This window comes from Anser brachyrhynchus, assembly GCF_964034855.1.
Source record: "Anser brachyrhynchus genome assembly, chromosome: 6".
Classification (NCBI taxonomy): domain Eukaryota; kingdom Metazoa; phylum Chordata; class Aves; order Anseriformes; family Anatidae; genus Anser; species Anser brachyrhynchus.
Window position 1 is genome coordinate 16227475 of NC_137700.1, and position 27803 is coordinate 16255277.

The following is a 27803-nucleotide window of genomic DNA, read 5'->3' on the forward strand; positions in this document are numbered from 1 at the left end:
GATGTACATATTGTCTTTAGCATGCCTGCTTTCTTCTGTATAATTCTACATCCCATCTGAATGGCTTCTTTATTTTACGCTAGCCAAAGCTAGTTTTTTTCCTCATAATATTGTATATTAGTGGGTGTTCTGTTATTCTTGTTTTTTTTGTTTTGCTTTATAGAGTAAAAGATGTGTTAGTTAAGCCCAGTTAGAACAATATATACCATTTGTGTTCCTGACAGCAACAGTCTGTATGCCTCTTTGTTTTCTTAATGAAACTGAAGTAGAGTGTTTCCTTACTAATGGCTGGTATTATCTGTTTGAAATTATGCTTCTTTTGGAAGTACAGGCTATTTATATGTATCGATTATATCATCTTGGAAGATCTTTCTGAAATAAGCATTCTAGTTCTGTTCTTAAAGGTTGTGACTGAATGAAAGTAATACTTAATTCCTCAGCTGCAGAAAAAATGAAACTGGGTATGTTTTTCAACATTTCATGTATTTTTGTTCAGGCTGATATATATTAAAACCCCAAAAGGTGGAGTTCAAATAATTTCTTTGTATGTTTTATTTAGAATGTAGTGGAGATTTGGGCTAACCTTTGTAAGTGAAGAAGGTCTTAGAAGAAGAAAAATAATCTCTTTAGAAAAGTGCAGGATTAATAACATGGAGTAAAATGAGATTTGGTCTCTGAGGTACTTTCCCACATGCTATTGAAGTACAAATTTTCCACCTGTACAGGAAAAAAAAAACACTTGAGGGGAAAACGGGGGAAGAATTCAGACTGGAAAAAAAAAATGCAAGTATCGTATGTATATATTCATATGTGGAACTAGTGTTTATAGGAGGGTGAGAGTAGCAAGGTCTTTGTGCAATCCTGTGGTCTACTGCCTACTGTGCTATGAATCAAAACACAGCTAAAGCTCCTCAGGAAACTGAGGCAGGAGAAGTGTGTGGGGTTTTATTTTTTATTTTTGAAGTGAGTAAAAGAAGAAATAAAGCAGTACTTGCATTTGTTTTCTTTCCAAGTTAAATGATCCTAGTTCTGAAGCTGAAAAGCATCTGTGTACAGAGCTAAGAGAGGTGGCTGGCTGGAATGCTGGATTGGTACTTAGAGATGCACATTATGTAAATTAATTTAAACTTTTTTTAGTGATCTCAAAGAGAAAATGCTAGATTGTAGATGAAGCTCTGTAAATATATGGGATGAATTTGAAGACCAAGGGTAATAAAATAGCTAAAAGATATGAGATGATAAAGTTAAAAATTGGGGGGGGGGGGAAGAAACACATAATACAGTAGGGCACATTGAGTGCATCTGTAATAGGAGTGAATATCTTGGAAAGTCTTCATGCCAAAATATACTTTAGATAGTAGATAGTGATGGGCTGCAAATGAGGAGGCATTTTAGTAATATGCTGAACTATTAAAAAAGTTTCAAATGTCCATGGACTGCAGGGTGGCTCTTGAGTCAAGATTTTACTCTCTGGCTGGCTTTGCCCAGGGAAGTTCACTATATTCACCTAAAATAGTGAATTACAGTTTGTGTGCAAAGAATCCTTTAACCTAAAGGTTCCTATTTCTTGTGAAATATAGTGTAGTTAATATATTCTGTTTACATTTGGTGTCAATTGTTTGCAGTTCTCTAACTTTCCATTTGTGGACACAGCAGCTGTTTATATGGGGAAAATATTCTCAAGTGTTTAACATACTTTAGCTTTGCTTAATGATACTTTGTGATGGAGAGGGGAGTCTGAAACAAGTAACCGGCCAGCTTGCTGCGGACTTGAACTCTGAGCACACACTGTTTACCCATCTCCTTGGCTGGCAATTGAGTGCCTGGTAAGCAGTTGGTGGAGACACAGTTACTGATGCACAATATTGTCAACCAGTCGTATACTGCATGTTATCATAATCAAATTAAACCTTCTTTTCATACAGTGTAGCTGTATGAGTAAATATAAAATATAGTTTGCCTGCAGTATCAGTAGTATCACACATCAAAAAATCATGATTCCCAAAGGAAAAACCATTAGGAAGACTTCTCTGTACATGCTGTTTGTGTCATGTTATCGAGACTACTGTGAAGTGTTTAGGGCTTTATGTGGTGCTCTTCTTGCTGTTGTCAGTTTTTAATTTGATGTTGATACTATTTCAGGAAGGACAGCATACATAGTTTCTTTCTAATTACTGCACATAAATAGAGATTTGTAGACAAGCTGTGTATCAGAAGGGTTAGTCAGGATCTGAAGATTATGTTCTGTACAAGCCCCTGAACCTTCTTCTGATCCCTTGAGGAGAAATTTGCTGTGACGAAGCTGAAGCATTCAGAGTAGTGACCTCTAAGTTGCTAAACTTTATTTTGTTTTATACTTACTACAACTTTTAAATTAATGGTTGTGAAATAACTGAGTATTGTAATGGGGATTTAACTCAAACTTGATAAATGTTTTCTAAAAATTTTGAATTGAAAAATGCCAACGTCTCTACTTAGCATATGCAGATTTTAAACAATTTGCTAATTAAAAATTTTTTTAATATGAAATTGCAAAAATAGCTCTTTACAAAGGCTAGAATTCACAAATCAATTATCAACTCTCAATAGTTTCATAAAAGCCAAAACAGGAATTTCCTGGCTTTAATGAATACCAGATGTTGCAGTCTTGCTCGGGTGATGAGGGTGAACTATTTTGAAATGTGTGTTTAGAAAACACAAACAGATATAAGTCTTCCAATAGCATCTTTAAGAAAGCCATTTGTTCAGGTTCACGAGGAGATTCCATACCATTAAGGCTTTAGAGGGGGAACAACTTGAAACACTTCTGTAATGCCCGATCCCTCTCTGCCAATGACTGAAACAACCAGATTTCATGACCTGAGCTGTGTGCCTCTGCTTTTACATGGGGGGTGCAAGAGGAGGTGTTCAGGGCGTACCAGCAACTGATGTTCTGGAGGCTTCAGATCTTCCAAAGTTCCGTGAAATAATGGTCAAACAGACAAACAGGAATTTTTCTATTTTCCCTCTTGCTGTCAACGTGTCTTTTTTTTCTCTGGTATGGTTAATGTTGCCTAGGAATGCTTGTCTTTACAAGATTTATTCAGTAGTATGAAAGTTCACAGCAGGGCATATTTAGTTAGAGCTAAAACTTTTGCCCTCTCCCTTTCCAAATACTGTCCTGCCCTGTTCTTCATCCTGCTCTCCTGTTAGCCCTTTATGCTATGCTGCCACTGCTGTTTATATTGTCACACAGGAGACCAGGTTGGCTTAAAACTAACCGTGGAGAATTTTTGCAGTTGGATAGTTTTTTCTGTGCACTTGCTAGCTGTTGTAACCCAAACTGTATCCTCGGTCTGCTTTGCTGCATGATTGGGTGAACTTGTAAGGCGGAATGGATGAAAGCAGTGGGAGCAGGTGGAGACCACATTATTCGGCAGCGTGTGTTGGGCAGTTTAAGGTGCCCTTTGGAACTTTAGGGAATGGGTATGCAAGAGTTGAGATTTCATGTGTGTTCATCTTTTTTCATTCCTCCTTTTGATGTTGTTCCTCTCTGTATAGGTGTGTGCCTTTATTTTCAACAGCTATAAGGAAGTTAGGGGGACATGCATGTGCTGAGAACATGGGCAGCCCTGCAGTAATGCTTGGCCAACAGTCAGCCTAAGAAATCACTTCAGCTCATGGAAACTTAGTGGCACTAGGAAGGAATAAATTCAGAGAGTTAGAGCAGGGAAAATTTGGAGAGATTAAAAGAGGTGGTAAAGGGAAATGCAAGTTACACTGAGCTTACAGAACAGGGATAATTATGAGTCCCTAAACCTCTGATAATGATAATAATAATTAAAAAAAAAAAAAACACAAACATGGAGGATTGGCTTGCATATCAGCAGTTCAGCATTTTACTTGCCAGTTTTTAGTGTCGCACGTGCAGGCACTTCATAATTTAAGCGTGTTCCATGGAGAGATTACCTCATTTCTTAATACACAAATGCATCCCTGACCATTTCAGCTTTCGATATTGGGATTGAGCTGAATCGCAAATTCACACAAAGGAAAGACTGCTGTTTCCAAATGGAAATTTCAGTGAAACACATGGCATAAAACTGTAGAACACTTCAGCATTGTTTTTTTTCCAGTGTATTTATGAATGCAGATGAAATGTATTGAATGGTCATGTTCAAACCCAGTATTTTAGGGTGAAGTGAAAGTGGGAGAGTTGATAACCCCCATACAGCACCATCCTGCAGGAGTTTTGTGAGTCTTAAACAGCACCATAACCTCGTCCAGTGTGTGCAACAGTCATACTCCTGTGAATTGAAAAAGGAATCAAACGCTGAGTCCTGCCCAGGATCCCACAAATGCGGTTAGGCAAGCAGCTGCTGCTGTTCATTCTCAGGTAGCAAGTTCCCTGCTTGTAGGTGGTGCTTTCTTACAAGCGTGGGTCTGATCTGCTTGGAAGAAAAAGGAGTGCAGGTTAGGCAGGAATTTTGGAAGTTGCGTGTTATCTGTCACTTCTCTACTATAGATGACTGTGATGCTCCCTCTTGATGCTCCTTTTTGCACATGGCCTGTGGTGGCCATGCAGCATTGCCTTCCCTCCTTCACTGGCCATACCTAATTCTGCCACTGTATGGGACCTCTGTGGTGACCACAGTGATGTCCTGTGAAAAGAGATTGCTCTTGTTTGGTGATAAAAACTTGAGGAGGAGGAGGGGACCTTCTGTGTCACTGAAAATGATGTTTGAATGCCTAGTTTAGGCTGCAGGTAGGTAAGCTCACTGCTGGTGCAGAGGAGAAGAGCCGCTTACTGGACTGACTAACTGTATCCTTCCTTTACAAACTATATAACCCACCATTCTGTACTGAGCTCTGGTAGCAGACAGAAGTGTCACGGACATAGTCCTCAAATAATATCTCGTACTGAGACTAATGAGGCAGCAGGTGAGAAACTGTGAGTACTGTGAAAAGTTTGTGGTATAAAGAAGTGGTCTGGGACCCTTACAGCAGGAGTTCCTCGTGTTGATGTTACTTGATAATAAATGCAAGCATTAGATAAACAAATAGATTTTCCTACTTCCAGTGATCACTGAGAATGCTGGAATACTAAAGGGTTCTAGTGTATGCTACTAAGTAGAACGCCCATCTTTTTTAAATACTGGGTGGCTTGGTGTGCTTCAGGGTCTGGAATGTCTGCAAAGTGCAGTTCTATAATCTGAAATTTCCCCAAAGAATTTGGTCAAGTCTGAATGTAGTCTAACAAGCATAAAAGTAACTAAAAATTGCCTAATAGTTTAGGCTATTTACTTCTGTGTTGTTTAACTGCTAATGTTGGAAACTGTAGGCTGTTTCCTGCAGTTTGGCAGCTACACCACTGACCTTGCAGTTTAAATATATAATTCTGTGCTATATATGCGTGTGCAAATCTATAGGCAGAGAGAGCACGCTATGCCTGTTAGGATTGCTTTATTCTTAAAGTCTAGAGTGTTTTCCTATTCTCAGGCTTTATTTGTGCATGTTATTCCTACTTACTGTTATTTATAACCTTAACGTAGCTTTTTCATCTGTATTTTCCCTAAATGACTTTGTTACTCTGGACTAAAGAGAGGTTAGATCCTCTTTCTTTTTCATAGCACATATGTACTATGATCTGCTTTACTTTTTAACCAAAATTAGAACAAAAGTAGAATACGTACCTGTGCTTTCCTGTCAATAGTTGTTACATTTTGTACAATGTCATAAGAACACTTCTAAAAGCATTCCTAGAAATGAATGGTGAGGATGAATTCCTTCATTTTGTTTGTTATTGTTCTAAGTATAGAAAACCGTTATTTCACAAAACAACTGGAAAAATCTCTTAGTTTGCTGCTCTCTTAAGAGTAGATGATGTCAAGCCAGCCTTGCTGTGCATGAGCCTCTTAGCTGTTTGTCCAGCAAGTAGTGAGTTACCCAGTTCTTCATGGAGAATATGAATCTAGTCTGGAAAGTTAATAAAAGTGTGTGTGTATGTAAACAGGGAAATAAGCATCTCTCTTCATTGAATATGGGCAGTGAGTTTAAGAGTGTTCACAGACTACTTTACATAGATCTAGACAGTTTATGGCCTCAATCTGAAAATATGTATGTTTCAAATAAGTTTTTCTTTGTCATGTATGTTCTACTTGGCAAATGAAGATTCAAATCTCAGGATGAGAGGAGGGAAAGGTGAATTTACAGCTGTGTATGAACCTGAGCTACAACATCAGGGCATACTTCTTTTCAGTAGAAATTTGATTATATATTTCAGAGATAGTTCAAGTTGTGTAAAAACACGTTCTGGCAAAGGCTAGATTTCCTAATTATACTTGATACCATCTTAATTCTTTGAAGATAAAAATGGATCCTGCTACTTTCCTGGAGAGTTTGCCCATGTAAACTGTGTTAATGGTCTTTAAGTGCGTAAGCACTTTATCGAAATTTCATGACAAATTTTAATTTCATTCCATTCTAAAATTCTTTTCACTTGTAACCCTCCATAATCTCTGAAACTCCATAAAAATGACATGGTGAATAATGGGGAAACAAAGCTTAATGGGCTGGAATTGCTTATATGCTTGCCAGCATGGAGCTACATAGCTGATTTATCAGATTGTGAAGGTTATTTTTAAGTTTAAAAACTAACTTACTGTAAAAGCAGTTCACAGTTTGTTTCTCTAAGTGTAATAATGCATTCTTTGAATTTAATTTCACATTTGAATCTTATATGCTGAGCCATCCCTACCAGAGAAGGTGTGATACTGTATCACAGGACTGCCAAATACTTCAGATGGGTACTTCAGACTGGTTAATGCAGCAAAAATAACAGTAATTTTTCATAGTTTTGGTCAGCTTTTGTTCCTGAACTACTTCAATCTCACTGTGTGCTGCTTTTGGTTAAAATAATTGTAGTTTCTGCTGTTCTCAGAATAAGGCAAAGCAAAACAAATGGACAGTGCAAGAAGGAGAACATGGGATGCAATCAACTCATTTTCCTGCCTTAAATTCTATGCTATGAATAGCCACGTAATTAGTTCAGAGCTTTGTTTTACGTTAATTTATTTTAGTCAGACCCTTGTTGACCTGCAGTGGTGTTATTGAGCTTTTGAGGATGTGCTCTATCGTCTCTGACTAGAAGTCAAGTGATGCAGATCTTGCACGAACAGAAAGCAGCCAAACCTCTGTGAGGTGCTTAGATGCTGAAGTGCTTAAAAACAAAGGTAACTTCTGGATCAGTTCATGCTCAAGGTGTAATTTTCTGTTGTCTCAGCATTGATTCCAGTGTAGATGAACGTGAGCCTGGGTTCAAATGGCAAATGCCCTACTGCATGTTGTACAAGGTCTGCAGAGATCCTATAACGTACCCCAGCCTGGGCCCTGCCCGCAGGCACATCGGTGCTGCACACACGAGGATGGCTGTGGATGAGGTTTGCCCATCAGGCTGCATGGCTCCATGCGGTGGGTGCCTGTTTTCTCGGGCAGGGAGTCCTCCAGCTGCTTGCACATGGGTCAACAGAGTTGTTAGAAGAAACCTTTTGAAGCTGCGCCACCTGTTTTTCCCCATCTGTAAGTGGTAACAGGGTCCTAGTGCATCAATTCGAGGCAACTTCCTATGGTAGTAATGGGCATGATGTTTTTTGATTGCCATACCCCCAGAGTGACCCTGTTCCTGAAGTTGCAGAGAACGATAAAGCTGTGCTGGGTTGCACCTTCTTCAAGTACTTGGAAGTGCTCTTCCAAGGGAAGAACAGGAACCACTTCAGCCAGAAACAAAACGAGGGAGACAGAACTGTTTTCACAGCTGCCGAACAGCACGGTTGTGGTCTTATCTCTTGCTTTCTTGCATGCCTGACTGTGCCTCTGTGTCTCCACAGCTACCTGCCAGGCAGCTCAGCCCACCAGCCTGGTGCACCCTGTGCCAAATCCTCCTGCTGGAGAGGGAGGTCAAGGCTGCTGCTTTATTGATGCCTCTGCCCTTTTGTCACAGATTGGTCTTTAAAGCTGTTTAGTTCTGGTTCCCAAGGTATAAAATGTAGGCATGACTTCATACCAGTTCAGCAGAGGTTTTCTTAAAAATCTTGGCATTTAAATGCCTTTTCCTTGCTGGTCCCCATGACGACAGGCTTGGCCTATGCCAGCTCTGCTGTGGACTATGCATGCCGCAAAATTCCTGTGCAGCTTTTCTTGACCTCACTAAAAACATATAAAAGGTTCGTTCTGATATGGAGTTGTCCAGCTGATAACTTTGTCTGTAAGTAGCTATTAAAAAAAAATTATAAATTTTTTAAAACTCGTAACTTTATTTTTAAATAGTACGTATGAGAAGCAAATGAATTCCACAACGGTATGTTTCTACATACTGCAGGCCGTCATGTCAGGAGGTGAAGGATGCCCTGTAATGTTTCTTGCAAACAAGACTTCTTGAGGTGAAAAAATGATCACTTCTTGTACCTGCAATTATTTGATAAAATTATGTTTCAATCAGATGTGGTACATAACCTGGGAAATGATTTTTTTTTAAAAAACTTGTGCTTGACTGTTCTGTAGCAAAACTAATGCTATTTGGCATTTCCATGTAACTAAAAGTTAATTTGGTCCATGTGGCATCTGCTAGCTTGTAACTCAGATCATCTGAAGTGTTTAAAATTAGTTTCTGATTTGATTTTGCTCTGATATAAATCAAATAAGCACAACCAAAAGAAGTACGATTGCAAAAATACTTTAATAGTCTTCATCTTCTTGATAATTGTCATAATACAGAGTGATGGTCAGGTAATTCCTATCAATCATGTATAAATACATGCATATACAATTAGGGCTTCAGAATGTGTCTCTGGAAGATGCTGCAGTCATCAATCAGTTGTAATGCTGTAGCTGTAGGCTGTCTGCTTTTTTAACTATTACCACTCATTAGTACATTTCTTCCTTTTTTGAAGGGATTATCCACAGTTTTTAGGATTTTTCCTGTAAGAGAAAATTAACTCTGAAGGTGTGAAACATCATTTGAAGCCCACAGTATGTTTTTGTTTTGTGTTTGAGCACATACTTGGATTTTGTTGGGAAAGCTTTGAGAAAGCAAGTGTTGTTTCACTTCTAGCTGTAACTCACTCCTGCTTCCATGTGTTTAAACCGTAAGGGTTCAGAAGGTTCCAAAGTTAAGATGTTCTGGATCCAAATCTAATGTTATATTATGCAGATGTTTGACGCTAATATGAAATTTATTGTAAGCCTAGTTAAAGATGCCAATTTAAAAAGATGGCTTATGCATTAGGCTTTGGTCAGTGAATGGCAATGATGTGCTAGGTTAGCAAACAAGATGCAAATTGTTATATTTTGATTTGGATCAAAAATGGCTTGAGTGGAAAAGGATAGGACCTGAAAACAGCTTTCAAGAGGATGGAGAAAATACTGCACACAGCAGAAATCAAGTTGAACGTGTCAGACCCTTAATCTTAAAAAAAAAAAAAAAAAAAATTATATCCATGCCAGTTTTACTGTGGAGTCAGAGCACTACATTTATATACTCTGAAGGAATAATGTTTAATATACAATATTTCGTGCCTGAAAAAATTCCCCATGTTTTTAGTCTTTCCGGTTCTGTACTACTGTCTATGTGTAGTTGCCATCCTGAGAGCAGTCTTCCCCGCAGAGAGCCAGTGCCTCAGTTGATGTTCAGGCTTTCCTGCTGCCTGTGGGAGTTGCAGGTAGGGCTGGCAGCCCAGTTCCCCTCTTCAAGCTTGTGTAACCCCTATAGACTCTCTAGAACCAAAATCTAATGAGTATCATCCATTTTCTGCAGATCTTATTTTATTATAAATTCATTTTTTTCAAATTGCTTTGGTTTCAAACATTCTTCACATTTTAGATTCTAAATATAGCCTAGGGCTGTGCCAAAGACCAAGTGCAAACACACAGAACCGTCATTGATAGAAACTCTCTTTAATGACTTCCTCTGGAAACTAATTTGAATCATATGATCTTTCTGGAATAAGCAATAGGAGGGAATATATGAAAAATAAGGACAGCATGGAATGGCTTTCTGACTTCTAAGCTTTTGATCTGAACAAACTTAACTTTGTATAAACTGTGCGAGTCATTTGGTTTCTTGGTTTTTGAGCAAGACTAACATTTCCTGTAAAAACAACTCAAATCCAAAGAGAGCAAAATTCAGGGCATAAATAGTGTTCTTGGGATAAATACTGTTTTTCCAGAGTTTTAGCAGTTAAGAAATAATTGTTTTGGTAAGTGTTTGTCATGTGCTCTGGTAGGCTGCAATTCTGGCTGTGTGGCTGCAACTGCAGCTGCTGAATTGGTGTGGTTCACCCAGGGAGACCCCTACAGCCTGCCAACGCTGATGGACCACGGCTAGTTACTGAGGGCTGTTGGCTATGTGTACTCCCGAAATTAACTCACGGGAAGGGAAAAGGTAAATGATATCTTGGTAATGGGAGTAAAGCTGTGGGAATGGAAAAAGTTGGGGATGAAGTGGAACGAGAAGGGAGAGACACGGAAAGGAAATGGGAGGCTGATGGAGGCACTGAAGAGAGAGTTGGAGAGATGGAGGTGTGGGTCAGCAAATGAGTTGCAGGAAACATGAGGGCGGAGTGAGGCTTTTGAGAGAGCAGAGTAATAGAGTAAATTATGCAAGTGGCATATAGAGAACAGGAAAACAGGTGGGAGGTGGAAAGAGGAAGATGAAGGGAAGGAAGGGGTGAAAAATGGGCGTTCTAAGTGGAGGGGAGGATTACAACCCAGTGTCCATAGGTGCTGACATGGGCTTCCAGTACACATCCTCATCTTGGAAATGAGGTCAGGTTCAACTCTGAAGTTTCTATGAGCAAAGTATCATGGAGAAAAGCTGGTAAACAGCACTGTATTGGTGCAGACTTTCAGTACTATCTTAAACTGCTGATTAGATATCTAGCATGTTGCTTTTCTCCTATCTAGTATCTTTATGCAGCTTTGGTGAAGATGTAGCTAGCTGACTACAATTTCAGTTTGTTAAAGATTTAGCAGATGTCTTGACTTACATCAAAACATATGTTTTGATGTAAAATATGGGAAACAAAGCATGTTTCTAGTCTGAGGGGAGTTGAGGATATTGGTGCTTTCTGCTAAAGATCGCAAAACAGAATTGGAATGTGTGCAAGTGAAATAAGACAGCAATTAAAAGGATTCAATTTGAGTGCAACTGTCATCCAGTTTATTAGATTTGTGTCCAGTGCAATGTCAAATAATGTAAACTGCTTGGTTTTGTAACACTGGAGGAGAATAATAGCTGATAAAATAAGCTGAGAGAATATTGAGCTTCGAGAAAATGCAAGCTGTTATGTGGAACTTGCTTAAAATATTGCTGTGCCAAACTGTTCACATCGAGTTTTTTAGCAATAAATTTTTTGAATTATACTAAACTCTACATGTGCAAAATACATGCATGCGTATATTTCTTTTCCCCTTTTCTGTTATAATTGGAGTGAAAATTTGAGTGCTGTTAGCGTTAACTTTTCTGTCTGTGGGTACAGGCGCTTGGAGAACTATAAACATGAGTGACATGCATATAAATATACATTTGGTCACTTCAAGGAAATCCAAACTTTCAAAATGTGTGCACTTCCTAGGACAAAAAAAAAATCAAAAATGTTTAGGTGCAGTGTATGTTATTCTCTTCTCTGCTTCTAAGAAATTTGCCTAAAACCCAGGGAGATCAGGTGGCTTCCTATCCTTAAAGTGATTGATACGTAGCACCTTGCCTCCCGCTAAATTTTCTGACATGCTGCCCTGTACTGGTCAGTGTTTTCAGTGACTGTTAATTGATGGAATAGGATGCATTTATCAAGATGTGCAAATGGCATCAAGACAACAGAATACTATTGACATTCAAAGGCAGAGTACATACTTTGAAAATAAGAAGTAGGAAGAGTTTAGAAAATATTCTTGTGTATATTTTAAAAAGTAATAATAAATGTTATGTAGGAATAGGAGAGGTCATTTGTTATCAGCATCTGCTTAGTACAGGATTAGAAGCAAACATTTCTGTCGTAGAAGAGATTTCTGTTGGATTTTACAGAGGAAAAGCTAAGAGATGTTTTTTTTGGCATAATTTTTGCTCCTTCCTCTTCTGCAATTTTAGTTCAACTTGAATCACAGTCAGCTCAAAATGAGTGCTTGGTAAGTTGTGTTTGAGTACTTAAATTTAGGTTCCTAAATGTGTATCTGAAAGTGGTGTCCTTTGCTGCTCTGCTCTCATCTGCTGGTAGGGAAAAGGAGTGAGCACTGAGCTGGGGCTGGAGAGAGCGTTCCTTGCAGGTGGGGATTCTCCATGATATTTTGGCATTTATTAGTTTCCTTCACATTTTATTTCGCATCCCCAGCAACGTATGGTTGCTACCTCAGTGTCACAACTAGTGTGCTGCCATTAACAGTGCCTCAATGCTTATAAACGAGCAGAGAATGTTCTGCTGTCCTGGCTGTGGGTGTCAGGGTACCCAAATTTGCTGTGTTAGTCCAACCAAGGCGGTTACGTGCAGCTGTCCAGCAGTGCCTCCCCTGGCCTTTTGTGGCCTTTGGAGGTGCAGAAAAGGTCAGGTGCAGAGCACAAGTTTGGAGATCTGTGCCTCACCTAAGGAAGGTGGGACTGCAGAGCTGAATGAATTAACTGGGACTTCTGGGAGATGCAGAATTTTGTGTTTTGTCACTGAGAAGTTTCATTTTGAAAAGGTTTTGAAGTTTCAAATCTTCTCTTCCTGCTATTGTATTGAGCTCATTCTCATTGCTTTCTGACCTTCTTCATTTTATTTTTTTAGCGGGAGGGTAGAAGTCTACCTGAATAGCAAGGTACATAAGAATGTAACTAATTAAAATATAGACATTATCTTGTGCTCAGCATTGGCATTCAGGAATTGCAACCCAACCAAGGCAGCTTGCTGGTGCTAGGTCATAGTTTAGAGCTTCTCTCAAGCAGCATCTTTGACTTGTAAGTCCTTTGCTTGCAGATGACTTTGACTCCTACGCCTGGTGGTAGCAGTAAACAAAAAAACAATTTTGGCTGAATTTTGTTAGAGTAAAACAATTTGAAAGCAGCTTCTTGAATATGGCATAACTTCATTATTGGTTGAATTCTCAATGTTTACTCTTTGAATTTGACTATACTTGAGAGCTAGAATTTTGACTTTGACTTTTCTGCATTGAATGGAAAACTTGTCTTCTCCCACAAATATTTAGACAGCTAAACTGTAGGGACGATTTCCAGCTGTTTTATGTTGTTTGTCCACAGCTGTTGCTCTGTGTTTTCCTAGCTTGAATTGACTGGACAGATTTGTAGGGGATGCTAGAAAGGGGATTTAATTTTTTTTCCTGCTGTAGACAAACAATTAGTGGAAAACTAATGCTGGAAGGTTTTTACTTTAAATGGGGAATGCAGAAGGTGGAGAAAAAAAAAGACTGAGTTTCTCAAGATCTCAGATGAAACAGCTGCTGCCCCCACCTGTTCTCTACCTGAAGGCCCAAATTTCTTATAGTTCACTATTTTCTACTCAGAATTTGCCAGGAGTGACAGTATCTGTGTATTTTGTCATCTGAAACGTGCATGCATGCACACAAAATATCCGCTCCCTCTTCCTTGGGGATTGCTGTCATCAGGCTGAGAGAAGAAGCTAGATAAGTTCTGCTCTTTTCTGTCTTTATGATGTTTGGCTTGTGAGTACATTGAGGGAAAGGATCTTAGTAGTTTCAATAGCTCTCCAAGTACTCACCTTACATACTCACTGCCTGCCAAGCTTCCTAAATTAACCGATAGGCTACCTGCTGAACAGCAGTTTAACTATGGTTCCTCTTAACACAGCTTTGTAAATGGGTAAATATTTTCCTGAATGTGTTGCTAAGGCTATCAGTACATAATTGACTTAAAGATTTAAAGCAAGTCTCTTGCTGACACTGTGTTTATTGTTTGGAATGCCAGATTAATTACAGCATGTATTGCAGGCTCTGTGTTATGAGCTGCATCTGCTTTTTGTTAACTTTCTCCATAAATGAGAAACTGTCAGTGCAAACTGTTTCTCATATTTTGAAGAAAAATCCTCAAACCCTGTAATTGTGTACTTTAAAAATTAAAGAGCAGTTGTGTTTAGATCACAAGTTCGTTTATTTCTTTTGTTTCTGGAGGAGCTGACCCAGGCATAAATGACTCCTCCCTGTTTTGCAATAAATAAATGAACAGAAGAGACTGTCCCAGGCCATGCGAAACATGGCCACGGGAGTTCATGTCAGTTCTCTTCGATCAGAGCAGTTTGACACTCACAAATCCACAGCATCCCCTGAGCCAGCAGCTGGCAGCACATAGTTCATTTACTGGAGCTATTTATGCAAGCCTCCAGCTTGCTGCCACTTCAGAAAGCAGACAGATCAATTAATGCTCCCCCCTTTGTGTGCAGTGTAGGTGACAACTGAGAAACCTTTTAAAGAAAATCACATTTGCTGGAGTCTTTTATCTTGTTTGTGGTGAAATTGTTGGGTTTCCGTGCTCACTGCTTATCCTCTATCTAGTACTGCTTCTACACAAAAATGTGAGATGAACTAGCATTATTGGCTCAGAGAAACATACAGTACTTTCTGGTCACATTTATGAATGATCTACGAAAACAAACTCTAAGCAGTGAGCAAGGCAACAGGTGGGAATGTTTGTTTCCTTTTTTTTAAAAAAGGAAGCCCAAGAACTTTAGGTAATTCTACAGAGAAGTTATTTGAACTGTGGTCATTTCTGTAAGAAGAGTAGGAACAAAGTTTTAGGCTTTTCTGTTTTTGCTCAGGGCTTGCTGTGTGTTGTGGTGCAGAACAGCAACTTGCTTATACTTGGGCAGATAAGGCAGAGCCAAAATACAAGCACAGTTGTGTTGTGAAGGGAATTATCAAGGGCCTCAATGTCCAGTAAGGGCGCTTGGCAGTAACTGTGGTAAAACTAAAAATTTCAAGCCCTGGAATGTGGTAATACGAACTCATATTATTGTAATTAAATTACTCGGGGATACAAAATTGTCACAATCTTTCAGCTGAAATTGGCATTAGCTTATGTGTTGTTCTTGGATTTATTTTTTTTAGGACTTTCTTGCCCTTAGCAGGTACCTGGCAAAGTGCTCTATACTGTGTGTACTTGTAAACCAGAGTCTGACTGGTCTTCTCTGTGGCCCCATCGTTCTATTTGAACTCAGATTTGGGGCACGCAGAGATAAGAGTGAATTTGCTGAATTTGACATTGCATAGGTGCAGGAGATAAATTTATCAGAGGTGAGTTTTATAATTGGGCTAATGCTGGAGACAGGTGGACAGAAGAGATGCAGAGCAAGTTCATTGGAACAGCTCAGGTCTGGTTGGCTGATTTAAAAGCTAAGACTTGACATCTGCCTCAGGTAATTTTTTTTTTAAGCAAAGCCTGGAAAAATTACCCTCAGAGAAACAGCATAAGCAGTGTGTTGTTTACTTGCTATGAACTCCTTGTTAAACAGAAGAAATTTCAGGGAGGTCATTGGTCTTCAGAATATGAAGGTTCACTTCCCATATCAGGGGTACCCTGCCTGTCATTTTGCAGAAAATTTAGTATCTATAAATAAGAATTACTTTCTAATGCAAGATTTTCAACTGTTACAGTGCCACACAAATATTACTGTGCTAAAAACAAAGAAATGGCAGATAATTATGAGATGAGAATGTGTAATTTGCCATTTATGTTAAAAATTCTCTGTATAAAAGCATCCTGAAGCTTTCAAAAGTCAGAAATAATTGCCACTAAATTACTTTTCTTTCCTGATAAGACCCATCATAGGTGGCTTTAGGGGAAGCAGTGTTTCCACCTTCCTTCTGTCTAATTTAATCTTTTTTTCTTTGTGGAGATTAGAGCCTGCATAGCAGTAATTCGTGGAAGAACGTCTCCAGCTATTATATTATCACGTTGGCTTTAAAATAAAAGCACCCAGTGATTTTAAAATACATATTTTAAAAAGTCATAACTATTTTTGAGTCAAATTTTATATGCTATAACATTACCATAATTTTAAAATACATATTGATATTACATTTCAAATTTCAAACTCAATATTTAAAAATGTAATATGTAGCAATAACTTAACTTTGCTCATTGGAAATAAAATGATTGCCACCTTACAATTTTGTAAAAGGATTAAGGAGGTTTTTCTTCCTTAGCATATAGATAGATTGTAAGCAATGTAATTTGTATCTGATAGGTGAGTAGATGAAATTTGGGCACCGAACGTGTTCTGTTTGAACTTGAGTTTGTTTTTATGAATCTACTAAAACATCAAGTCAGTATTAGACAGTGGACTGTTAGACTGGAGCTTTGGGTTGTCAGGGATATAAGAGCCCCCCTGCACTGTGCTGCTGCTATTCTGCATTGTGCATGCTCTGTGCATCGATGCAGTGTAGGCAGGTGATATTAATACAACACACACTAGGGTTTATGAGCAATAAACTGCTGACTTTTTTTTAAAAACAGTCACTTTTCTCCCCTATAATAAAATTTACTTAAATACTGTCTCCAGCATTAGCTCATCAGGACACGTCTCTATTCTCCTGCACTCACAGAGGCTGTTTGCTGACCCCACTGGAGTGCCCTGCTCCTCTGTGGGATTCTGCATCTTGTCACTACTTCAGGTTGCTACTGGGCAGCTGGTGGAGTGCTCCGCGTCATGCGTTTATCTGTGTTTGGGTTGGGGTGAGAGGCTGGGGTACTCTTTGAAAGGCCAGCACGCTCATAATGCATGACCTGACTGTGCCTTGCTGCAGCTTGAAATATGAATCATTTCCATGTACTTCTTGTAGCTGCTGCTACCTAGCTCTCAAGAAAATTGTTCAAATGTTTTTTTTGTGTTGGACTTGGCATTGCTCTCATTAAGGAGAGGGTGGGAAGATCCTTACAATGTTCTGCAGAAACGCAGATGAAAAGAACTTTTAAATAACTTAATCCAGGAAAGGGAGACTTGTGCTTTTTGCACTGTCGAAATATCATACTAACAGAAGTGATAGAGTATTTGTAATAGTAACCAAAAATAGTACCTTTAACTATCTTTGGCTTTAGTCACTAAGTGCCCCATGCAGTGTCAAGAACCAGCTCATTCCATCTTTCTGATACACTTTTATTTTATGTGGATTCTCAAAGGAGAGTTCTGTTTGTCCTGTTCACGCAGGTGTAAAGTGCAGTATTCTTTGCTGGAAGGCTGGCTGCATCCTCCTGTTCCAACCACAAAATTAATGCTAATGCTGTATCCCAACAGTTGCGTAAGACAGAAATTGCATACTGGAATGCAGTCAGCTAGAGCATAAGGCATTAAAAGGAGCAGCATTAACCAGCAGGCATAAAGATGCAAAGTAAACGTAGTTGGATTTGGATGTGGGAGAATTTGCAAAGCAGGTTGAGTCTGAGGCTAGCATTTAGGCTGACAAGTCAGGTGTTACAATGTTTTTCCCTTTTTATTTAGCAAAGCATGGCCAGGATTACTGTTTTTTGCAAGTATGTGTGTATAAAATCTAAAATGATTTCCAGGCTTATACATCAGAATTGTTACCTTGAATTTGACCATATGTGCAGTGGAAATATAATGGTGGTGTCTTTCATAGTATTAAATTTAAGAGATGACTTAAATTCCTAATTTTTTTCCTCCCTTTATTTCTTATTTTCTTTCCCAAGCATTGTGGGTCTGCATTTGTGCTTTGAGATACAATGGCAACAGACATTTAAGTAATGAGCCATGACTTCATTGGTTCCATGCTGAAAAAATAAGGCATAACAGACTTGTGTCCTGCTGAGAGACTGCCTTGCTTGGGCTGGCTTTTTAGGGGAAAGGCTGAAGAACAACTAACTGTCCAAGAAGTAGCAGTATTGATGGCCTGGGCTGAATGCATTTACAAAATGTCCCTAAAAATGATGTTTAGAAAAAGTAAAATAAGGAATTTAATGGTAAGAAAAGTGCTCGGAGATGAAAATTGTGTGTCTGAAATGGAACTCTCCAGGTGACTACAATTAATTCATTCTCATTTCTTCTTTTCAGGTCTTCTTCTCCACCTTGGCCTTCCCCTTCTCCCTTCAAATCCAGTCACTTTTCTGTTTAATTTGTCATATGTTCTGTTACCTGTCCCTTGTCTTGCCTCTTTGCTTGTGCTTTAAGAGAAGTCTTTTCAACTTCATTTCCTCTGTCACTGGATCCGAATCCAGTCATCAATAGGTTTTCTCCAAAAATAATAAATTGTACAGGTAATCTTTTTTAAGCTTATCTGATATTTCTGGCTGATTGTCACTTAATTCTAGGTTTTCTGAACTTTAACTTCTGGTTTTCTGTGGTGACATTTCAAGGCTGCTAGGAGATCTGAATGTAGGATTCAGCTATGATTTCATGCAGTAGTGCACCTGATTTTGTTTTTTCTTTTTATTTGTAATGTTGCATCAAACAGCTTTTATTTGAAGTAGCCTGCTAGAGTTTTTAAAGTTCTCTTTTAAACTACCGTATATAATGCATATTATGAAATCTGATAAACAAGATGTCCTCACCTCTACCAGAAGTTGCACAGTGTTTCTTCAATTCTTTGTTTGGAGGGGGGCGAGGGGGTGTCGTGTCAGGGTTGCTTTACCCAGTCCCTGCTTCAAGAATCTGCAGTCAGGTGGACCCACCCATGTGTATATGTGTATCTATGTATTTTTATAAATGCTGGAGAGAAGTAAGGAGGGGATAGTAGACTTCACCATCATACAGTTGTTATAGTGCAGGACTGACAAGTAATGCTCTGATATCTAGTGCTCTTCAGGTGATTAAACAACCATAACTGAAATGCTAAAGCTGTGGCGGCAGCAGTGCCACAAATATTCAGTTTTTGTTCACTTTCCTTGTCATACTCCAAGTAGAACAGAAATTCCAAAGAAGGTTTGGAGTTAAATGCTAGGAAGAGGGAAAGTTAAGAGTCAAGAAGATCTGAGAAGAAAAAGCTTTTCAAATGCATGCATTCATATAGGCATTGGTTCTAGCTCTTCACAAGGACATTTCATAATCAGCTGTTCCTCCACAACAAATAGATCCCCCGGAATGCCCAGAGCCTCAGGCTATGTCTGCTCTAAAGACACTGTTAATTGCTTGCAGCCCATGTTGAGTTTTGTGGTGCTTTGGCTGGGCTTTTGATGATGCCCAGTTAGCCAGCTGAAATCTTTTTCAGATATGACAACGCTGCAGTCTGACTTAAACTACAGGGGGGGAAAACAAACTAAACCAGAAGAAGCCCAACCTCGTGGCATTAAGTGATACATCTGAGGGTACAGGGAATTCTGCACTAGGCAATGACCTCTGCATTCTCCCTCAGTGTATCAGTAGCTTTATTTCTTCTGTGGTTTAGATACCAGGAGGTAAGTGAATGCACTGGAAGTGTGAGAAATCTTCTAAACTGATCAGCCAACAGCAAGAAGTGCCCAAATGACAAATTTCCTTTCTCACTCCATTGAATTCATTTGCATATGCCCTTAATCACGAGCATTTGCTGCATGCTTTTTGCCTTAATGCTTCTCTCCATGGGAATAGATTGAGCCTGTTTCAAGTCTATTTTAGCTATTGACATCAATCTATCTTGTTCAGTCAGTGACCATCCACTCTAACAACTGTATACACAGTATTTCCTAATTTATTTAAAAGCATTAAATAAATATTTTTCAATTTAAGTATCCTTTTTTCTGTATTAATAGTAAGTTCTACTTGACTTTTTTTGATTTAATTCCGTGGTTTATAGACCTGTTTCATCTTGTTGTAGTGTAAATAAGGTGCTCTTCCTTTTGAGAACACATCAACTTTCATATGTTCATTTGACTTTCTCTTTTTTTCCCTTCATATAGTTTGAATTTTTGCTAGTACGTTCTGGACTGCTACTTTCATAACTTCTTAAAAATGCCAGGTCTCTTTTGTCTGTATTTTTTTCTTCAAATGGCTCAGATTCAGTAATGCATATGGGCTATTCAGATCCTAATCAGCTGCTTACTGTGAATGACTGTCATCTGCCCTCCTGTTGCCCAGTTGCCTAGCTAATTTTAGAATAGTGGAGTTTCTGTAACTTAAGTCTGTTCATCCTGTAAACAAGCTAGATGCATAGTTGTGGTCTGAAGAGCTTGCCCGTTAAACGTAATGTCTGATTTACAGTAGAGGCCTGCAAGTTAAATGTCTAATTATTTGAAATACTTCTTGCCTGGCAGAAGTTACTGTAGATGCGCTTGCACTGGCACAAACGTGTTTTGGCTTGGAGGAATTTTACTTTGTTTACAGAAATGCTGCACACAATAGTAGCAAAAAAGCTGGAGGCTTGCTGGTGTAGCTGTGGACAGAGGAGCTGGAAACTCTGCCAAAGTGTGGAGTGAGGAATTTGAGGAGAGGAGCAATAAAAGGCCACTTCAAGGCAGGAGTCTGGCAAAATGAAGACTGTTGAGAAAAACTTCCAGCATTTTCTGTTGTGCAACTTCAGCTTTCTATTTTATATAAACATTCCCCCAATCTTGAAGGAAACAAATCTGTTAAAATAAAATGCCTTTTCCATTCTTAGGAAAGATACTGTATGTCAAAATACATTACAAGATAAATTACCATAGAGCAATTTTTCACATTTTGCAAGACATTAAAGGGTTTTTTATAAGTCAAAATCTTTTCCAGTTATGATAGTACACAGTGTATTTAAGTATTAGAGCTCTGCATGTTTTCAGCATGCAGATTGCTTCATAAGCCTTTGTGCTATGTGACAAATAGTTCGTAAAGATTCAGCGCCTCATTCCTTTTTTCATATTTTCATAGTAAGCATCTGTTCTTTGCTGTAATTATACATATATTTAAAGCATACTTCCAGTCAAGACAGTTGATAAATATGGGATTAAGATTTGATATGTTCAAAAGTGTTTTGGGAGGGGGAGGTAGGTGTACAAAACCAGTGTTATCCTGAAGCCTCAAGATAGAATAGGCCATGGCATCTTAATGACTGGATCCAGTTGTCATCTGGACAAAAATGGCCTTGTTATGTCCCAGTGTCACCAGAGACAGCTCTGTTGGAAGCAGTCAACCTGCTCCTTGTGAAGAAGTGGTCTCTGGCAGGCTAAGACCACGTGCACCTGCTGTAGTGAATCAGCTAAGTCTAGATACTGGCAGGAGGGTGATTTTTATGCTCATCTGTCCTGACTGTATTATAGATATGTTACACCTGCTCTACTTTTTTTGCCTGACAATCGTCTTCACACTTCAAACAGTACTAATTATCTTATTTTGGGCTTTGTCTAACGAGAATGCATTGCAATGTTTGTACCCTGCAGGTATTTCAAATGTTAAGTGTATAGCTTTATCCAACAATTTTTTTTGTCTCTGTAAAGGTAAGATAGTAATATTTTAATGAACTTTAAAATGTTAACCGTAAATGCATGAAATAAATAGTTGCACGTTAGAAAATAGGTGGCATAGAAAAGTTTTGTGTTCAGCCTCAGCTTATGTAAACACAATAGCGAAGGGGTGTCACTTGCCATATGCAGTTACTGACCAACACTGAGTTTATGGAGCTAAAAAGCAGAAACTGTTTGGAACAAAGATTTTTAAGGTATTTGGCTCTGTATTGATGGCAACAGCTTCAGGAAATATTTAAGAAGCCCAAATCAATATTTTAATTACTCCCCTGTATTGATGCATAAAAAAACATAGCATGCTATTTTATTCTACTAGGCATTTTATTCTGCTGAGTGAAAACAATTCATGGATACTATGTAGTTTCAGGCTTTTGCAGCAAATAGTCTGGACTAACCAAAAAGCTGAAATTTCAGGTAAATGCTGATTCCATTAGTGACAGATTTTCTCTGTTGGCAGACATTTAAGGTCAAACGCAGCCTGGTCTGTACTGTGTACCTGGGCTTGCAGGAAGCCGAGGAGAAACTTGCCTTTTGATTACACTCTGGTAAACCTGCTATAGTGTTTAAAAACAGAAATAGAAAGTCTTTTAGTTTGAAAGTGTACCATTTAGCCAGGGGGAAAAAAAAAAAGGGAAAAAAAAAACCTTCTCTAGCTTGTTTGTAATGGTTTGACAAGCGAGTATTTAGGCTTTGACTCAAAAAATGATTGTAATGATAGAGTGACTTGATTGCATGTAGGTACCTTCCCTGGAAGAAAATACTGTTCTTTAGTCTCAGTGGGGAAAAAAAGGTAGAAGAAGAAACATGGAATATAAGTGAAAAACATGACAGAAACCAGGTACACATTTGGGAGGCTGAAACTGATGAATCATTAGAGCAGACAGTTTTCCATATTTCCATGTTTTGTAGAGGAACTGCAAAGTAAACAATTTAAGTGATTCCCTGGAGAGGTATACTTAAGAAATTTAAATGTCTGTAATATACAGAAAATGATGCTAATCTAACCTAATTGCCCCTCTGAACTTTTAAGCAATTCCTGAATTAGTGATCTGTTTCTGTGCGCCAGTTCAGTATCACATGGGTATCTGTTGGTTTGCCTGGAGGCCGTGCATCATTTCAGTGCACACTCAACTCCTGCAAAGCCAATTCAAAAATGTGTTTGTTGAAAGTTAGGGGTTTTTTGTTTGCTGTTTTTTTTAATGCAAGATTTCGATTGAGATGTCATATCAAAACTGTATTTCCTTGAAGGAAAGACTGAGCAAGCCTCGAAGGAGGAATTTTGGTAACTTAAAAACAAGTTGCTTCATATCCATTACCAACCACTGTGTCATTGAGAAGTTGTCAAGTAAGGAGAGGGTATTTAAGACCAATTTTGAAAGACTTCTTAGCATATCTTGGAATTGTCACTGGCATCAGTGGGTTTTTTGTTTTTAAAATGAAGAATTGAGCTGTTTTTCCCCACTATAAAGAACAAAGAAAGATTAAGTGCAGCAGTACGGGATTATTTTTTTCTGAAGCTGGCAGTATTAACAAAAAAGGGGAGTCTGATATGTTTAAAAAAAAAAAAGCATCCTTCATTCACCCATGGATGAACAAACAGCATTACAGACTAGTAATACTTTTCTTTGGTACTAAGAACTATGGGATGCCAGATGTGATTCCAGATACTTGTCGTACTTGTGACCTAAATGTCTATTAAAGTACAAGGCTTACAAATATTTGCAAATCAGCCTGAAGTGTTCTTCCTTTGGTTTTGTGTTTTTCCTGGTTGCCTCTAACGAGCATTTGGAGCATACATCGTGTGCTAGAATCTGCTTCTGGGAATTTCTGCCTGCAACATCCACTTCAAATATAATTCACAGCTTAAACACATTAGAACCACATGGCTTACTGTCAACTTAAAACAGAAAAGAAAAATTGCCCTTAAGACTATTTTTTTTACTTCATTGTGAAAAGGCTGAAGCAGCAGATTTTTCAGAGCTTCTGTTAGATTCTGTGCGCATACCATGTTTTAGCGACTGCAGTTTTTCTATTTCTAATAATAAATATACCTGCTTCTCAGAACTGAAAATACTGCACTTTTCTGACTTTCATGAGAATTGGCAGTGAATGTGCTGTTCCTTCAGTATTTCTGAATTTTTCATCTGAAAAAATTCTGAATATTTCTGAATATTTCATCCCCAGCTGAATGTGTTCAAAACTTCCCAGTGGTAAAAGACTATTTTTTTATTGTTGGAACAGAAGAGTATCCAGGCATAGTTTAAACATACTCAGTTCTCAATTGAATACAACAGGTTTACAATTTAAAGTTGTATTATTTGGCATTTCTTTAGTAGTGAAATTAGTTCAGTTGCTGAGATGATGGGAAAGGCAGGTATGTTGTATTATGCTGTTTTCTCCTGCCATTGAAAATACGTACAAGTTAGAGATATTTACTTTTATGTGAGCTGTTTAGCATAATGAATTAATTCATCATTCATTAGCTAGACGAGAATTTCATTTTTTTGCTTACTTTTTTTCGGGAAAACAGTTGATCCCATCACAGGAGAAGAAGAAAATTTATTCCAGAATTAGGGCAAGAGAAACAGACCAGATACCACCTGCAGAATTGTATCTGTGTTTGAGACTGCTAGATTTGGTTGGAGTCTAATGTCTGATGTTTTGATAGTAATTTTACATTGTGGTACTTTATGCTTCTGGACACCAGATGGTGCTGCTGCACCAGCTAATGTGTGATTTTTCACACTTCGAGTGATTGATACTTGACTTAAGTGGAAGTCTACGTGTTAGCGCAACACGTTCTACTTTTTAAAGACAACGGTCTGAAAGATATAATGCAGACTGACTGGTGTTGTGGAACCACAATTTTACGTCTCACAGGGCTAAAACTTCTATCAGCTGGTGTTACTCTTGGATATTTAGCTTAATAGCAAATCTTAATATACATGACACTTCAGAGATTTGATTTATTATTTAATAGTACTGTTTAAATTTGATTTAATAAATTCAATTAGAAAGCTTCTGGCAGAGCACATTTTTTATTGCCAGTTAAGACTGCAGAGGATATTTCCAGAAATGAATTAAATAACGCAGTGATGCTTGAGGGTTGTTGGGGTTTTTGTTTTTTCCCCCTCTTAGATGTTGTCTCCATTAGAAGCTTAAGTGAGGCTGTCAAAATGCTCTTTGCTTGCCCTCTGTTACTACTTTTTGAGAAGACATGGTGGCTTAGCTACTTAACTGCATTGCGGATAATATTTTTAATACTGAGACTTGGACTTGACATTTCAGTTTTATTTATTTAAAGCTCGTTAGTGTATTTAATAAACTCATTTGGTAATCCTAACTGGGGATGAATGGATTGAAGAATGTTTGTTTTTTAGCTGAATCCCAAATGTTGATGGTACTATTTACCAACTAATTATAGTAAACGGGTGCAAATAGTTCTGGAAGATTTGAAAAGGCTTTGTTTTCAGACTGCTATTATTGAAACAGTGAGGGAAGTTTGACAGATTTTCTTGTATTTTTTTTTCCTCACAAGTATCTATTTCTTTTATAGATCCCCATATTAAAGTCTCTGGAAAAAAGGAAAATGTTAAAGAAGCTAAAGAGAAAATCATGTCTGTCCTGGACACAAAAGTAAGAAAAAAAAATTATTTAAAATTTGAGATCTTAACCCCCTAAATCTGTGGTGAAATTGATGTAGAAGAAGACTTACAAGGCAGATGCCTTTGCACTTGGCCCAAAGAAAAGCCAAATGTTTAGGACCTGGTCAAGAGGCAGAAGGCATACCTCTGTGTCTGGGGAAGATGTGAAGATGGTGCTGTGTCTTGGGAGAACTTGCATGGTCCCTGCACTATTGCAGTGGGAGTGAGCAAGCAGCGGTAGTGGCTGAGTGACACACACCCAGGCTGGATTACCCAGGGGAGGAAAATTAAAAATATAGAATACAGACAACAAGGAAAATTAAAAATATAGAATACAGACAACTCTACTCATTCTAGAGACTCCTGGAAACTGGCATGTACTCAGGTTAAAAATGATGTGAGTTCATATGGTCCGTATTCCATTGTAGGAAGCAGAAGCAAGCTAAACAACCCTTTTAATCCCCAAACTTCTCTGTAACGTTCCTGAAGACAAATGCTCCTTTTCAAAAGGAGGATTTTTCTGATCTCTCTTTCTAGTCACTGGCAATATTGTCTACTTCTGATATAAATGACTAGACATGTTTAAAAACAAAATAGTTATATTAATAGACTTTAAAATGCTAGTTGTGCTTGAAATTTAATTTTAGGAGCACTTACATAGTTCTGTGTTAAATATTACAGTGATCGTCTACTTTAAAAAATCCAGACCAGAATATGAGATTTCTACTATTTGGCCAAGAGTCTTATATCAAATTTTTATTTCATGTAATGGCAAGTTTTTCAGGACAGTGTATGCAGCTTCTGCATAGTTGTATACCAGCTCTTTGGTACTCAAAACAGATTGCCAAAAGGAGCTCACCAGTGATAGGTGTGGGTTTTTTTGAGTAACTATTAAGTCTATTGTTAACAGTCAATGTTATTAAGAATAGCTGTAGACGCTATTTGTACACTTCAAAAATTGATGCACCAGAAAAATTTGGTGTGTCTTCTCAAGGGGGAAGAGAAGTTATTTTCAGGTCCTTTGGCTTTGTGATTTTCCAAACTTGTCATCATATGATCCTTTCAGATCAGTGAGGCGTGTGACTGCAATTGAAACACCACAGGATTCAAACAAATTGGAGTAGATTGCAGAAGGACATTGAAGTCACTGTTCATAAAATCTGGGACATGTTTTAAAAGCTTTAGACACTATTTTTGAAGATGTACCTTAATTTCTATATTGGAAAGAAAATGTTAATGACTTAGCTTCTGACTCTGATCTATATTAAAAACATCTTACTTGAGTAGAAGCTAAGCCACTACAAAAGTGCTTGGAAATGCAATTTTCAATGTCGTTCTTGAAGCTACGTTATTATAAAATACTCAGGTTCTGCTCTTAATAAATCTAATCATGGGTGCTTGATTTCCAGAGCAATCGGGTAACCTTGAAGATGGATGTTTCGCATACAGAACATTCTCATGTGATAGGTAAAGGTGGCAATAATATTAAAAAGGTGATGGAGGAAACAGGATGCCATATCCATTTTCCAGACTCAAATAGGAATAATCAAGCAGAAAAAAGCAACCAAGTAAGTGTGTATGTGTGTGTATATATGTATATATATAGCTTTTATTTTTATAAAAACTGGTGTATATTAACTAATATATATATATATTTAAACTTAATTAGAATGTAGTTGCTGAGAATATGAAACGTCTTTTCTAAACTTCTTTTACTGATTTGTTTTTATTTTGAGGGGAGAGGAGTGGTGAATTCATATTCAGGAAAGTAAGATTTACACTTACACTTTTTGGAAAGCATGGGACTTCCTAAATGAACAGAACTTGATCAATGGATGGGAACAATTTGTGGTGATTCATCAATCATTTTATTTTTTTAAACTGAAATTATTTTGAGAGTACAGAAATGAACAACTTAGTGTGAGCATCCTACTAGAGAAACAGTAGGAAAAGCCTTTGTAAATTTTTTTCCTCTTCAAATCTTGACTTATTTAGCACAATGTTTAATTTCTTGGTGCTTTTGGCTCATGATGTAACTTTTTTTGAATGCTAAAGTAGGTGGATAGCTAGCAAAAACTGATGTTCCATTGTAATAGTTTAACTTTATTAGAATAAGTCATTGTACCTCATTTGGTCATCTTTTGTGAAGCTAATGTTAGAGAAAAGTTAACCTTCAAATCTTTCATCCTAGTATTTAGAATCCCTCTGGTGCATCCCAGTGGCTGCTCAGCAAAACCGTGGTTTCAAAAGATTCAAGAAAACACTATTTTGTTGACTATTTTGTTGAGTACTGAGCACATGCATACAATAGTAATTCTATTATTTGATCCAAATAGCTGTGTTGATTATTTGATAAATTTCTTCTAGTTGCTTAAGCTCATGTAACCTAAGATGCTACAATATTTATAGATAGGTTTCTTCTTTTTAACAGAATTAAATTTTCAGCTACCGTTCAGACAACACTTAGGATGTCACCAGATGTGATATGTTGATACTTAAAGAAAACATAGGTATTTGAATATATTTTCAAATGCCTCGCTTGAAAATGTGATGCAATATTTTCTATATCCTTACTTTTCCAGGTGTCTATTGCAGGACAGCCAGCTGGAGTGGAGTCCGCAAGAGTTAGAATTCGGGTAATAGCCTATTTCAGTATAACGTTCCTGTGAAAACACCTTAAAGGAAAATATTGCAGTAGAGGTTTGAGAACCCTAAGGTTGTCTAGCTCTATCCTCTGACAGCAGAAATGTGAGAACAAA

The 27803-nt window shown here is 38.0% G+C and overlaps 1 protein-coding gene across 8 annotated transcripts in view; it reads left to right on the top strand.

Moving 5' to 3' along the window:
- The window catches only part of BICC1 (BicC family RNA binding protein 1), a 101997-nt gene that overhangs the window by 49327 nt on the left and 24867 nt on the right, over positions 1-27803 (top strand). For all 8 annotated transcript variants that reach the window (XM_080598543.1, XM_080598546.1, XM_080598550.1 and 5 more), the window contains 3 exons: positions 24957-25036; positions 26454-26612; positions 27627-27680. In XM_080598543.1, the coding sequence (XP_080454669.1) occupies positions 24957-25036; positions 26454-26612; positions 27627-27680 (293 nt within the window). The remainder of the gene's footprint in view (positions 1-24956; positions 25037-26453; positions 26613-27626; positions 27681-27803) is intronic.